The 16,502-nt window shown below is 35.3% G+C and overlaps 1 protein-coding gene across 14 annotated transcripts in view; it reads right to left on the minus strand.

Moving 5' to 3' along the window:
• The window catches only part of Cask (calcium/calmodulin dependent serine protein kinase), a 379,314-nt gene that overhangs the window by 175,809 nt on the left and 187,003 nt on the right, over nucleotides 1-16,502 (minus strand). For all 14 annotated transcript variants that reach the window (XM_013151957.3, XM_003469430.5, XM_013151955.3 and 11 more), the window contains one exon: nucleotides 3,126-3,203. In XM_013151957.3, the coding sequence (XP_013007411.1) occupies nucleotides 3,126-3,203 (78 nt within the window). The remainder of the gene's footprint in view (nucleotides 1-3,125; nucleotides 3,204-16,502) is intronic.

A 16,502-nucleotide genomic window follows, 5' to 3' on the forward strand; every position in this document is an offset into this window, starting at 1 on the left:
AGGAGGCATTTTGGAGAGCGGGGTAGGGGAGGCAGAAAGAAAGAAGACAGGTGACTCAATTCTGAGTAAAGATTAATGTTATTTCCTGGGCAGAAGAGGCTTTGTCTCTGATACGCCCTTAACAGAATGTCCCTGGCTAAAGATCTGCTACGGTAGAAGAGAAGATGGGATCTTTGAGGCATGGAGAAAGTCATGGAAGTTATCCAACTCTCTTGGGTATAAAATGGAGATACTGCATAATCAAAATGCTCCCATGAATGTGGAATCCCATAAACTTTGTGTAGAGACTTAACCTATTCTGGGCCAGTGGTGCCCTGCTGACACAGGAAAAGATGGAGTGGGGAGCTGCCCATGACAGCTAAGGCCTGTTTCAGCTGTCTTTTTGTTCTCCTGTTTAGTTGAAATCATTTAATAAAGCTTGGTACTAAGTAAAAAGCTCTTCCTGGTTTGTGAGAATTTGATTTGTTAATCTCATTCTATATGTTAGCTTACTCCACAACTCATCACCCCTGAAAACACAGAGGTGATTATTAATTGTACCATACAAAGCACTGAAAAGATTTTTAGTTTATGCCATGCTTTGCTGCTTCTCTTGAAACTCAGCCAGTTGGAGAAAAACATTATCACTTTGATTACTTGGTGTCTCAGAGTGTTCTTGCAGTTGATCTCACTAGAATACTAATAAGCTGAATTTTTTAACAGCAAATCACAGAATCAGGAAGGTTCAAAGTATCTTGGCTAAGCCCTGTGCACCAAAGGAAGAATCTACATGTACGTGTTACGAGGCCACTGATTCTCTGCAATAGGGAACATACCTAATGATACTATGTGAGTCCCTCTCCTGTCTTTGCACTGCTAGAAGGACTAGTATTTAATGAATTGTGTCTAAACCTTTCTCTGAGAAAGGCCACTTACTTGCCTCAATGCTATTCTTTTCTAGTCCACTGTGCAAAGTTGCTTTCATTGTATCACCATTTTAACAGCAAGGACAAGTAGATTTAAAAATCAATAGGTTTTCATCTTGATGTGTATAGCTACTTATCTTTTCTATAACTTTTGAGATTGGAAAATGCCCACACTGTATGACATCAACTCTACATGCTACCCTCCTGCTGATCCTGACACCTAGCTCAGGGGCAGAGACAGGATGAAGTTAAGGGGAAAGCTAAGAAAAGTTAAGAAAGGATGACTGTGGAATGGGATAAAAGTAACATGGATTTAACATTTACACTGCCAGCACATATTCCAGGTATCCTACGGTTACTGTGGGTCAACAAGGAAAGAATCACCTTCATCAACTGAAGAAAAATATTTTAAAATAAATAAAAATTTTGAATTTTTGGTTTCCTGTATTTTATGCTGCTCTTGAAAAATTCTAGTTTAGACAAGGCAAGCTGGCTCCAATTCTTCTTCTTTATTTATTCTTCTTTTTGGTGGGGGAGCTTAAACAGAAGACATTTATCACATTTTCTGGAGGCTAGGAAGTTCAAGACCAAGCTGCCAGCAGACTCAGTTCCTGGTGAGTGCCCACTTCCTGACTTATAGAAGTCTACTTTCTAAGTGTGGCCTTATATTTCAGAGGGGAAGAAAGAGCTCTGGTCTTTTTTTCTTATAAGGGTATTAATCTTGTTATAGAGACCCTATCCTTAGGACGTCATCTAAACCTAATCATCTCCCAAAGGTGCCATTTCTAAATATATGTTGAGGATTCATATTTCAATATGAATTTTACTGAATTCTTTAGGAAATACATATAAACAATAATATGTAAAAGTCAATGGATGAAAGCTTTATTTAGTCAGAAAGAATGGTTTACAATTGCATCACAAGAAAAATCAAGATAGCATTGACTATTTGATGTTTTTTGGCTTTGAAGTCCCTCTAAAATATTAACTTAAAGCTATGATAAGAACTCAACAATAGAAAAGTGGGACTTAAAAAAAAACTATGGCACAAAATAAGCTATTTAGCTTCAGTTCTGTCATATATCAGGAATCTAAAGAAGGGCATTTAACATATATTAACTTGTACTAGCCCTAATAGTACAAAAAAGCAGCTACCCCACATTGAGCATATTTTTTATTTTTTGTTTTGCTATCTTTGTTCCATTCCTCCATCAGTAGGAGTCAAGGCACTGAACTTGAAGATAGCCTAGCCAAAGCTATATTAAACAGTCGCTAAGTAGTTTTCAGCTAGGTCCTTCTATGATGCTATAGTTACAACAGGAATCATAGGAAGTTATAATCATGTGAAGCAATTGCTTTACAAAAAATAGAGAGCTTTAATAAATCTCAATAGGTTTGTGGGTTTGAAACCTTCAATATATTATGGTTGGTGATTAAGGAACATGGTATATCCTATGTAGCAAAGAGGTAAGCCACTGGAGTATACTTGTAATATGACTGAATACAACCGGAGCAGAAAGCTGTATTGCTCTATATGTATAAGCTAGCGGCCTGGTGCATGGATAGCTTCTATGAACTTTCATATTTACTCTTTAATTCGAGTCACAAGGTCATTATGACAACTCTTCAACTTGTAACAGTGGCTGCCCTTAGGCTAGGAAACTACACACTGGGTTCCCTTAGGGTGGGAGACTACACACTGGCCTGAAGCAAATATATTCAGGAAAAACAGTTTCACCATATCATCACATACAACACTTACATAATATGAATACATACAATATAAAATGATTTTAATTTTGTTCTTTTTACTGTTTTGTGCTTTTACTTAGATAAACTGGTCATATAATAATTTGATATCACTAAAAAGCAAAAAGCATAAGCTGAATTTGCCAAATACAAACTTTGAACTAAACATTCAATTTTAATTCTATATGGTTCCTAACTTATCAAATCCTGCCTGCATAAAGGCATCATAAACAGGAACAATAGCAGTACTGGTGTGAAAATGCAAATCTGTATTATTAGATGAATTTATTATTTGCTACTTTGTGTTTCCAAGTCACTATTTGGTTCCACTAATGCATACTGAAATAGCTATGTTCCTCGAAGCAAACAGCAGAAGTCTGCTAGGATAAGTAAGAGCAGGCTATTAGTCTATTTGATTTCTTTGTCATTTTCTTCTTTTATTTCCACTTTTCCTCTTGGAAGATTACATACCTGGCTACTGCTTCACTGTAGACAAAACCAGCATCTGCTCGCTTTACAATTTCAAAACACAGATCTGCTCCATCCATACTGTAGAGAGATGTGAGAAAAAAATGTAAGAAAAGAGGAAATTCCAGGAAGATAACAGGAGAGGTGAAGACACCATCACTAAATTGTTAGTTGACTTGCAAGTTACTTAAATCCCCTTTCTTTTAATAAAAAACAGACAAAAATTATACGGACCATTGTAACTACTTTAACATTGAAAATCTGCACTGTCATGGTTTGTGCCAGTGGCCCCCAGCCCTCATGTGTTTGCATTGTGCATTTGTGATTGACTCATTGTCTAGTGCTTGGATTGATGGTGTCAGTGCTATACCTACCTATAGGTGGAGCTGGCATACAATGTAATGGCAGGAAGGAGGTGTGTGTGTCTCTCTCTTGCAGGTTTCCACCTCGCTGTTTACAGCCACCATAACTGCGGCCTGCCATGCCACCTTGCCTTGGCGCTAACTGAGTATGGACTGAAACCTCCAAAAAACTATAAGAAATAAACCTTTCCTTTCCCAACTTTGGGCATTAGATATTTTGTCTTAGCGACGAGTAAAAAGTAAACTAAGACATGCAGGAAAAGCAAGTTAATGGGAGCATCAAATAACCTTCATGTAGAAAATTGACTACATTTTTTTTAGGTTATGATGATAAGTAGCCTTATAAACGAGCAATCCTTGAGGTGGTGGGAATATTTTTGAGTCAAATTCCAATATTATCTGTATTGAGTAATGCAGTATTTTAAGAATACAAGAATTTAAAAGTATTTTGCTTTAGCTATAGCCATAAAGTGGGAAATTCACAGTATGTGCTGTGAAAGGAAAAATAATGAGCTGATTTATAATTTATTTTGTTTACATCTCCACTGCCAAAATTAATCACTACAAATATATTCTAACAGACTGATGCGTTGGTGACAAAGTATTACTATCTTGCTTTAAAATTTAGAATGGCTGTTTCTCACTGGATATATTAGGTTTCTTGCTTGCTTCTGTCTAGTTCCAAATAAACCACATTTTCTAGGCAGGCTGATCTTACTACTCATTTCCATTTTCTTTTCCTTGTTTTTTTGCCACTGGTTTCTGCAAATAATGTTCTCATATTCAAATCTTGTCTAAATTCAAATTTCCATTCCAATCTCATTGTCTCAGGAAGCCTCTCAAAGATCACCAACCTCATTAATTTGTTCCTTTGCTTTCATTATTCAACAACCTATATCGTCCATATCATCACATTTAGCACTTACATAATATAAGCACATACAATATACACATATGTATTTATAAACCAGAAACTTGTACCAGACCCTTACCTATCTTAAAGTATTGAAATACTAAGAGCTAACATTTTCACAATACCTTAAATGCTTATAACATGTAAAAATGTATAGTAGCTCAGTTATAACCTGTTGCAGATATTAATCTAAGGAAATAGAAACTGCTATAAGGGAAAGTAAAGGAACTAATACATTTAGTATTTAGTAAGTCTCATAGGAAGCACTCCATCTTAAATCCCCCTTCACACTTACAAGCACTCATGAATTCAGCACCATTCTCCTCAAATACTCTAAGTAACTGCATTAAGATGTTAGAGTCAAAGGATACAAATCTCTGCTTAGCTCTATCCAGTGCAGTTTTCTTTGATTCCAGCTACCCCCACCGAATGTGCACGGAACAAATGCACATCTTAATGTGCTTTTGCAGGTTAATAAGAGTATAAAGTTCCAAAGAACAAGTCAAGTTTATACTTTCAACACATCTGCACCCCAATTCAGCACAAGAGTTCATGTACAGTAGATATTAAACAAACAGTTCATTAACTTACTTGAATCAATGTGGTTTTATGTAAATGAAAACATTTACACATTTATAGAAGGTGTTATAAATTTTGCCTTTTTCTCATTTCACATGTAATGGACATTTTTCAATGTCAAGTAGGATTCTTCCCCAAAATGTTTATGGTATCTCACCAGCATAAATCAAGCCTTAATCAGTATAAATCAAATCTTGATAAATGTGATTATGCATCTTTGTGAACTCTGATCATCGTCTATAGTCACTAGGTCACAGGTAAATATAGTGTTTGATATATAATACCAGGTATTTAACAATTTATATTTCTTACACTGAATATATGTCCTTGCTTCCACTTTGCCCCCACTAGGATTCTTTTTCATTTTTGCCAATCAAGGGGAAAAAGTCAGTCACAATTAATTTATGTTTTTTTAATTACTAGAGAGGCTGAATATTTTCATTTCTTTGTATTGTGAGGAAAAAAATGCTATTTTTAAGCCTGGCTGGAGTATAAACTGGTTAGCTGATCTAACTGTTTAATTGATCTGATTAAAAAACACTTCATTTTGAAGGAATTAGTTTTGTATCAATGTCTTTCTTTTAAACTATGACGTGAGGATGAGCCCTGTTCAGTTTAGATTAAAGAGATAGGCAAAGGATAGAACCAAATTGACTGCACACTAAAGGAATTAAGAACTTTGTTTTGTGGTACTGGGGATTGAATTCAGGGCCTTCACACTGAGCTACATTACCAGCCATTTTTTTTATTTAGAGATAAGGTCTTACTAAGTCACTAAATTGCCCAGGCTTAAGCCTAAAGAGGGAATCAGTCAGTGAGAAATAACTGGAAATTACTTACTGTCCCAAGCTAAATTACCTATCAATTACCTAATTAATCTATTTTTTTTAGTTTTACCTATAGTATGTGAAAAGATAATCTCTACATATGCACATACACACATACACGGGGTATTTTTAGGTTTTTTCCACTGACCTGTCTATTCTTGCATCTAGGACCATTTCACTTTAAATACTGTAAAATATAATGTAGCATTTGGCAAAATGTTTCACCTTATTATTCTCTACTTATGAATTTCTTCTCCAAGTTGAATATTATTCATTTTGTTAAACTCTAAATGTTTTTTATAGTTTGATTCTCAAAACCAATATCTTTATAATATTTTCATCCGTGAACATATCTTTCTCCATTTCTTTTCATATTTGTAAGTCATAAATTTTTCTTTATATCGATTCCAAAGATTATTAATTTTTTCCTTGGGCATTATATATATGTGGTATAATAAACATATAGTGATTGTTTAAAAAATTATCATCATAAATGGCACATTGCCATTATTCCGTTCAAAATATTCTCATTTGTTTTGAACACACTTTCCCATCATTTTTGCCACTTTTTGAAGCAGTTCTAGAAGTCCTCTTTTGTAAGTGTCAATGGTTGTGTTATCCTGGGTACCTACCTCAATGTACTGAATTCATTCAGAATGTTTGCCTTCAATAGTTATTTCGACTTTGGGAAAGAATCAGAAGTTGAACAGTGCCAGATTCAGTGAATAAGGTGGATGACACAAGCTTATCTTTTCTTTGGATGACACTCTGCACCATGCATATGTGTGCATATTAAACATGCACATATATTTAATCACATCTTGTAAAGAAGATTTCAAACTGGGCACAAAGGTGCATGCCTGTAGTCCTAGCACTTAAGAGGCTGAGGCAGGAGGATCACTATGAGTCTGAGGACAAACTGAGCTATATAGTGAATTCAAGGCCAGCCTGAATTATACAGTGAGACACTGTCTTAACCAAATAAAAACAAATAGACAAAAGCAGACGACCTGAAGAACTGCTTAAGAACATTGGCAAGAACAATATTTGAAGTGAGAGGAAGTATTCTGAGAGGGGATTAATGGAAATACGTTGTTTACTGTAATAATTTTAAAAAGGTACAAATATTCACCATACATTTTGATCTCTCTCTTCTCTGACTGTCTCTTTATATATTTACATATATATGTGTGTGTATATTAAATACACATACACATGTAAATCACATCTTGTAAAGAGGATTTCAAGCTGGGCATAACAGTGCATACCTATAACTCCAGCCTACAAATATATATGATTTGTTGGTTTGTGGTTCTGGGGATCAAAGTCAGGCTTCTCACATGCTAGGTGAGTGTTCTCCCACTGAATTACACCCCAGCCCCAGCATTTTATATTTTACTTGCTACTATAAATGGAATCTTTTGGGCCATTATAAACCTTTTTAAATTCAGTGGTTCTTAACTAAGGATACCAAACAAAATCACCTGTGTAACTTTTTATATGCTGAAATGTTCTATGAAGGACTATTTTGAAAGAAGTTATCATTATGATAACTTTATTATTTTATCACTATGATATTATATCACTATGATATTTTTATTATTAAATCTGATCAATTATTTATAACACTGATAGTAAAGTAAAAGAAACAATATACTAATTTTTAAAGTTTTTATGAGGCAAAAAGATAAAACCTACAAATGTTATTTATGTAAACTTTATTCATCACAGAAATTTTATATATATGAATTTATAACACACAATCCCATTAACCTTAACCTTTTGAACAAAATTAGTGACTTAAGTCTCTGATAAATTTTATCTGATAATATAATGATTTAATAATAAGGCTTCTTTTATTGCTTTCCTTTTTGGCTTTCCATGCTGGGGTGTTCCTTGTACTATCATAAATCTTCAAAAAATATGCTTTGAATTTCCCCATTGGTTTCTATTCTGATGGAATGAGTTAAGAGAAGCCCTTCTACATGGAGGGGGTTTTCATACTATTGTATATGTAGAGAGAAATCATGGAGGTTTACTCTGAATTGTGGAAAGTGGTGGGATTATGAGTGAGTTTAGCTGCTCCTCCTCTGTCAGAATTTTAAAAATTTTACAACAAACATACATTATTTATATAATTTTAAAAATTATCCTGAACCAAGGTATTGAACAAACAAAAATGATCACAGGTCTAGAGGCACAAGGTATGATTTGCTGTATATTAAAGGGGTACTGAGTATGCAACTTCAAAATATGTTACTTTGGCATGAGGATTATTGTGAGCTGAAAGCACAAACTCATGCACTATGATTTCCCAGCCAGTCAAATTGTATGTGACAGCTTCTAAACTTTATCTCTCTATTTCTGTAACTATCTCATAGCAGACTGGATACAGATGGTTGATTGCAACTCATTTGCAAATTATTCTGTGAGGAGCACTGTTATAGAGGACAGACTAAATCTGGTTTTCTCTGACCAGTATTTTCTCTAAAAGTGACAAAATCAACAACTATAAAAATGAAGTTAGAAATTAAAAAAAAATCTTCAAAGAATTAACTAAGCAATATATAGTGTAAAACTAGTTAGTGAAAACAAGGAATAGATTAGAGCTCAAAGAGGTGAACAAGAGCTGCTTTTGCCCTGGGAGGTGAGGAGCAAGCTTTGGAAAGGGGGCAATTGTGGCAGGCAGATTTGAGGAATTCTGGAGAGGTGGGAGAGGTAGTCAGATGAACACTAACAGGGTACAGTGCTTTTATGCTTTGTGTCTGGATATCCCCCTCAAAGCCTCATGCAGTCATGGGGGCAGGCTTCTAGAATTTTTGATTGATTCACTGTCCAATGCTGGGATTATGGGTGTGATTGCTATAGTCACTCTAGGGTGGGTAGCCTACATACATAAGATAAGGGACAGAAAGTGTCTTTTCTCCTCGAACTCCTCCCTTTTTGCTCTTGTAGCTTTTGCTATCTCCCATCACCATGAATTGTTACCCTCTGTCATGCCACTTTGCCTTCCAGCCAGCTGTTTATAGACTGAAACCTCTACAAACTGTGAATTAAATAAACCTTTCCTCCTTTAACTTTGGGTGTTGGATATTTTGTCCCAGAAACAAGAGAAAAGTAAGCAACACAAATTTTTTTTTGTACCAGGATTATACAAGAGGAGACACTGAGCTGCTTTTTTAGAAGACCTCTGAAGAGCTTGCCAAAGGCTAAGGCCCCAATAAAGCACACTTTGATGGGACCATACAGCTGCATCTCAAAAGCTGAGATACAGAATATATTCCATTATTATATATTGAGAGCATAGAGAAATCCCAATGCTTACTACTACCATGGAGATATAAGCTGAGGTTCAAATCTTCAATAAGAAACAAGCATTCAAGGCATGTTTCCCAGCCACAACGTAGTTATGTTAGAAATATATTAACAAAATAACTAAAAAACCCTAAATGTTTAGAGATTGAGAAATGCATATTAAATAAGTTGTTAATAAAAGGCAAAATGATGAAAATTTGAAACCATTTTGAACAATGATAGTGAAAAAATATACACCAAAATTTATGCCAGATTGAGCTATTACATTTCAAGACTGGGGTGTTATTATTACCTGTAAATATAGAAAAGGTTGAAAAGTTGGAGTATATTTGAATTGTGAGAAGATAACAATGCATGTTACACAGATGACACACAAATACAACTCAGCCTTGGGGGAACTTTTACTGAGTCAAGAAATTCACAGGTGATAAACCAAGTACAACAATACGACTCCTTTGAAAGAAAATTTTGTATTTTAAATGTCTTTAAAATATACGTGTTCTTTAACCCAATAATTTCATTCCAAAGGAAGTAATTAGTGTTATTTGCTAGATAAAGGCTTATTACAGTTATTTATAACAGGTGAGAAGTTGGAAACAACCTAAAGTATCAATAAACAGAATGGGTAAATTGTAGTACGTTCACAGAGTGGAACCTTATGCTATTGTTACATGATATTTACATGTTACATGATTGTTATATGATATTACATGATATTATATAAATATATTTACTGAAAGATGTTCATAATATACTAAAATATGTAAACATGTGAATATATATATGTATGTAGCTATAGAGACAGAAATTTCTGGATGTTAAAAAGGGATATTAAAGAGTGGGCAGGACTATATTTGGAATTTTTCACTTTTTTCTTATTTCTTTTGTTATCTTTAAAAATGAACATGTATATTTTTATCATAGTAAATCAATTTTAATTGTTGAAATGTAAATGTAAAGCAAAATAAAAACAGCTAGTAGAAAGTAGGGCAACAGATCTTTTCCAAATGGGAAAGGGATTAAGAGATGGATAGAAGAAGGAGAGAAGAGAAAGGGATGAAAAAAAATTGAGATGTACATATATCACTTCCAACTAGGAATGCAAACATCATTCATTAGTACTGTAAATATGTACTAATTAATAAAAAAAACTTTAAAAAAGTACTTACAAAGAAGTTTGTATTCATAAATTTATAACTAATAATCTTATTTTACTGTAGTAGAAAATTAAAGCTAGCATTTACTGTTTATGTGGTGGGCATTTTCTAAGTGTTTGGCATGCACTTTTCATTCGATGACTAACAAGAAGTCTATGAGGTAAGGATTATGAGCACCTCTACTTTACTCAGCAGAAACAGTAAAGATGAAGCCACTTGCTGAAGAGATCACATGGTTCTTCTTCTTTTTTTTTCTTATGGTGGGTACTGAGAATCGAACTCAGGACCTCATACTTGCCAGGCATGCCCTGCGCCGCTGAGCTATACCTTCAGCCCCAACATACAGTTCTTAAGTGGTAAAGCTGGGATTCAAACTCAGGCAGTCTGGCTGTAAAGTTCAAACAGCATTCACCCCTGCTCCTCTAAGCACTCAGGTTACAAAGAAGGAAACTTCCTAACTTCTACTCAAGGCTTTTGGTTACTTAATGGAACACAAATGATTACAACTACATAGTTTAGAGTAAGAGAGGGCTTGATATGTCTATTATGCGGTCCTAAGCGGGCTTCAAAATGCAGTCTTCATTGCCATTCTAGTTAATGTGTGGCTATTTATTATTCATATGGTTTAAATGAGTTCTTTCTTATAATAAGCCTGGTGATAAAGGCCATAATCCCTGTGTATACAAGTCAGTCTACTGATTAAAAAAAGAACTTTATGTTTAATTTTCTTCCAGTTCAACGCTTTGCTTGTGGTACTGTTTTGATGTCTTCACAAATGTCCCATAACAACCATCTATCCTCAATATTCTCTCTATACATCTATGTGGGGTGTCCTGTCCTCACTTTTCCACTTGTCTGACTCCTACACTGATGGTGATGTCTATCTGCTTCTTTCAGCTTTCAAATGCTTCTTCCTAGAACTTGTGGGGCTCTAAGAGTATGTGTGTATGGTCCCTTAGACCTGCATTATCAGTCATTATTTTTGTATGGGCAGGCACATGTCTGTACAATCTGGTGATAGATAAACTAGGAACATAAACATGTCTTTTATCTTCAGCATAAAATACCACTGATGAGTATTTACAAGTATTTGTGGGTGGTGTTCATTTCTGAAAGAGAAAGGAGTCATATATACACAGCCCTTTCCATTTTTCCCCACTGAAAGCAGACCATAATTGGGAAAGGTAATTTAATGTCACTCAAATATTTGTTAGGCAAACACTACATGCAGAAGATAGAAAGACCGGTTACATCAAGATCCTATCTTCTACCTGCACTCAGAAGAGGAGATAAAGAAACAAGATAAAACTAAAAGACAGGAAAGATGAGTGTATCTTAGCAGTGTCATACAAGAAAAGGGTACAACTTTCAGGGACTCAGAAAGTCTTCATGAAGTAGGCAGCCTTTCAGATGGGTCCTCAAGAAGAGAAGGGAGAGAAAAAAGAAAAGAGGACAACACTGAATGTGAGTGAGCATATAGGGGAGTTATGGTCTTTTCACAGTAGTTAAGAGGAGAGTAGCACTAAAATTCATTTGGAAACAGAAGAAACCTAGAATAGCAAGTAAATTCTGGGCAACACAGGCAAGGCAGGAGGCATCTCAATTCCTGATTTGAAACTATACTACAAAGCTACAGTGATAAAATCAGCATGGAACTGGCAAAGAAACAGACCTGAGGATCAATGGAACAGCCTAGAACATGCAAACACAACTACAAAGACACTCAGCCACCTTATATTTGACAAAAGGGTTAAACATGTTCACTGGAAGAAGGATAGCCTCTTTAATAAATGATTTCAGAAAAACTGGCTTTCCACATGCTGAAGACTGAAAATAGACCAACTAGTGATTTCTTAGTGTTTTTTTGAACTTTGGTAATATTTCTACTCTTTTTTCTGTTTTGCTTTTTTTATCTAAACAAAAAAGAGGATAGCAGAAACTCAAGACACTTCTTCTGACACACTATAATGTCTGGAACCTCAGGAATGGAGTCAACATGGGAGGTATATTTGGGGTGGACATAGGCACAAGAATTTGAGCTAAGCTCTTCCTTCCTACCTACACAGTAAATAGGAGGCAGTCCTACTCTTTCAGCATGAACCTGGGAGGGGCCAGACAACTAGTTAGCAGGATTGTTAACGGCGATATGCAAGTAGATAGAAACCATATTCTCAATGGAAAATGGGGATATTTACTGCAATGGGAACTTAATGGCTTAATAAAGCAATTCTGATATACTGTCAAAAACATTAAAATGATTTAGCATATCCCCAAATTATTTACCAGTTGTACTTCTTTTGGTGGGAGCTATCTATTCCTGTCCTCACTCATTTGTGTGTGAGGCCCTTTCACACACACACATCTTCCCTTTCATTGGAGTGAATGCTTCACGCTCAATAGAATGTAACCATGTTATGTCAATATTGGAGCAATTTTCTATTTTTTCAAATTTTGTTAAATCTATTGATGTTTTCCTTTATGAATTCTGATCTCTGAAGTTTTAAAAGCTTTCTAAAGATCTGTGAAATTATTTGATTTCTTGCTATCATTCCTATGATTAGCTTACTAAACTGCCTGCAGTTTTATTGTTGTTTGTATGTGTGTGGAGGGTGGTGGTGGAGGATCTAAATTGATTCCTGAATTTCTAGCTTTCTCAATACTATTTAAAAATCTTTTTCCCCATTATACATATTTACTGAACATTACTTTATGTATGGTGGAATGGACTCCTATTGAAGAATAATGCCTGAGGCTATCACACTGGAGAGCTGTTTTCTCCTGTCTTGTACCCTTGCAAGTGAGACTGCTGGCAAGTACGGCTTACGGCAGGTTTGTGCGTCTGAGGGCTTGGTAGTATCTTGAAAAAAGCCTTCCTGTTGGTGCTACTGATCAGGTAATGTCTGAAGAGGATTTTTTATAGCTCACAGAGGGGAAGAATGTACCAAGAAGTTTTCAGGGTGAGCACATCCAAGGAAATAGCATCACAGGAAGAGAAAGACCACAGACATAGAAGGTAGAGCACATCAAACTCTTTTACTCTGCAACTCTGCCTATCTTCAGCAGGATACAGATTCAAGGTTGCTTTGGCACATATGGCACAGGTAGCCTTCCTTAGTTTAGGCTACCCCTAATATGCTCAGGGTTTGGGACAAGTGTATAAGTAGAAGCCTATGCTAATATATGTTCATATATTTGAATTATGTAGGTTAAGTCTCTCTTAGTCAAAACACCAGTGTTTTAGATTTTGGATTTAATTTTGAAACATTTTCATATATAATGAAATATCTTGGGGATGGGACTTGTATCTAAACAGAAAATTTATTTATAGTTTCATATATATCTTATAAACATAGGCTAAAGGCAATTTTATACATTTTTTAGTGTGCCTGTGTTTTGTCTGAGACCTGTCCATGACATCAGGTGTGGAATTTTTGTGGCATCAAGTCAGTACACAAAATTTTAGGATTTTGGAATACTTTGTATTTGCAGATTAGGGATACTCAACTTATACATAAAACATGCAAATTGATAAATGTACTTTTATCTTGATAAACAGATCTTCATAAAGACTTAGAAGGTTAGAGTCTATGAAGAATTCTTGGATGGTTCAGAGTTCTTCATCAGAAGATGGTACATTGTCTCCTGGCTCTTGGCTTGCCTTTCTTATTTTCTACCCTCTAATCCTCAGCTCTGTTCCTAATCTTAGAGCTTTTCTAGTCATGGTTGATATCCCAGTGTGTCAGAAGAGCAAATATCTGGCATCCTCAGCTTCTGTGATAGAAAGTTAGCTTTCCTCCCCATCAAAACTCTTTTAAAATGAAGGATACTGTAAATATTGGAAAAAGGTTAAGATGTTGAGACAGAAAAAACTGAGAAATGTCCCCCATGCATTGATTCTTGAGTCGTCTGCATTTAATTGCTTGACAAGCTTTAATCATATTTGATTTCTCTGAGTTGACAATCTCTAAAGTCTCTTTTTCTATATCACATAATTCTATTTCTTTGAAAAAAGACTGGTTTGAAAGATTTTGTTACTTCTAAAATTCAAGTGCAATCTAAGATATTGTTTATCAAGTTTTAGAAGCTGAGGATTGCTCTAAGGCTCATTCTCTTTTTCTTTCTAGACATTTTCCTTATCCAGTTTGAGATTGCTCCTGGGGACTTTGTACTGAGTTATATCCTCAGTCCTTTTAATTTTGTTTATTTAAATATTGAGAGAGGGTCTGGCTACATTGTTAAGTTGCCCAGGTTGGGCTCATACTTGTGATCCTCCTGTCTCAGCCTCTCAGGTGTATGCCATGCTTCCTGGCTCCCCCATCTAGTTTCTTTTTTAAGAAATTAAGTTTATTGGTACATTTTAGATCTACATAATGATCACATTCATCATAGGGAATTTGTACCTGTACATGATACATCTTCATTCTTTTTTACCCATTCTCCTCCCCTCCCTTCAACTGCTCTTCCTCTCCTGATTTACAAAAGCTTTGATTCCAGTTTTTTCTTCTTTTCTCATTTTTTTCTTTTTCCCTTCCTTCCTCCCCCCCCCCCCTTCCTAGGTCCCTTTTCCATTTGAACATTTTATTTTACTTTCTTAAAAGGACCAAGATCCCTTGACCCCTAATCAGTGTTGTTTCACAATGGTGCCTCCTAGTGGGTGAGGAAACTTCAACTACAAGGGACTGAAAATGATTCCATCGTAGGAGCAGCAGACCTCTGAATTATTAATTGTTTATATCAACATAACTACAATTTTCTAAAATTCCCAGAATAGAAGGAAGTCAGATGAGCACAACAGACCCTGTTTTGTTCTAATGTAGAGCAATTTAGATGTTACCTCCAGTGTTCTCTTTAATCCCTACAGCTAAACACCCATCTCCCCAAACCCCAACATGATGAGGGTTTGGGACCTTAAGATATAAATCAGCATGAGTCATATCACAGCATTTTAAAACTGGAAGTTTCATTAAAATATATGCTTTGGGTTAGTAACAAATTAATGGCAAACAGGGCCAGAAGCTTATTCTCTTGATTCGTGGCCCACGTATAGTTCCATGTGTGTTGCTCATCTTTTTCAAGAAGGAGGTTGCCCTTGCCCTAAGATAGACATGCTAGGGTTATTACAAAGACAGTGACATTCTGTATTTTCAAAGGGCATTTAAAAATTACTGCAAATACTTGCAAGTTCTTCCCAACTGACCAGAAGACAGATTGGGTTTCATGGTGCTAGGTAAGGACCAAGTTTCTAAGCTATCATTGTTTCTATACTCAAAATGAGGTTGGTAGATTTATACAAAGGTACTGGTTATTAGTGGCCCCAGTTATGGTTGCACAGGACAAAAAGCCCAAAGGCCTTGGTCTCCAAATTTCTCTTTTTACCCAGTCCTGTTCCCTCAAAACTTTAACTTCATTAATTCTAAAATATAACTTAAACATCTTTATTTTATTTTTCTGAAAAAATAAAATAAAATTTCATGATCAAATAATAAGAGAATAATAGTTGTGCAGATATAAACAATTCTTCATTTACTGGATCTATTCATTCAGGTGTTTTAAACATTTTTTTTTTTAAAGTTTCTTAGATCTTTGCTCCTGTTCTGTTTATTCTTGTAGGTGGAATCTGGGACAGAACCCCTGCTACCCAAAACCAAATTAGTAGCAATCAATGCATCAGATTGCTTTCTATTTTGCCTAAATTCTTTTAACTCCAGTCTAACTTTTCTTGCAACTCTTCTTCCTTCTAGAAATGAGCTCTTTTTGCTCCTCAAAGCCTTTTTGCTAAAGCTTCTGGACTCCAGGAGAGAGAGAGTTAGTTTCAAACATCAGAGAGATGAAAACTGCAACAGGTTCCTTGTAGCATTTTGTGTACTTCAATGATTCAGGGCCATTCTTTGACAGTTCTGCTTGTGGTACTTTTTTTGTCTATTTGTTTTACAGAACACTAGAGCACTATAAATAAATGTGCCATCTCTGATATAGCTCAGCAGATGAAGAGGGTAGGCTAATTTAGAAAATGATCTCAGCTTGAACAAACATAGCAGGGATTACAAAATAATCATAGAATTAATTACTGATTTTTTGTTTTCATTTTAGAGTCATCTGCCCTCTGAAATCAAACTAGGGGTTGTAATTTTTCTAGGCAATACCCAGCTAAGATAAAATGTTAAAAACTATGGATTATGGGTATGGTGGCATACCCATAGGTATGTTAAGGTAGAAACCCAACAATC

Source organism: Cavia porcellus, unplaced genomic scaffold, assembly GCF_034190915.1.
Source record: "Cavia porcellus strain 051 isolate PalLab524CR breed Dunkin Hartley unplaced genomic scaffold, mCavPor4.1 scaffold_3, whole genome shotgun sequence".
NCBI classification, from domain to species: Eukaryota; Metazoa; Chordata; class Mammalia; order Rodentia; family Caviidae; genus Cavia; species Cavia porcellus.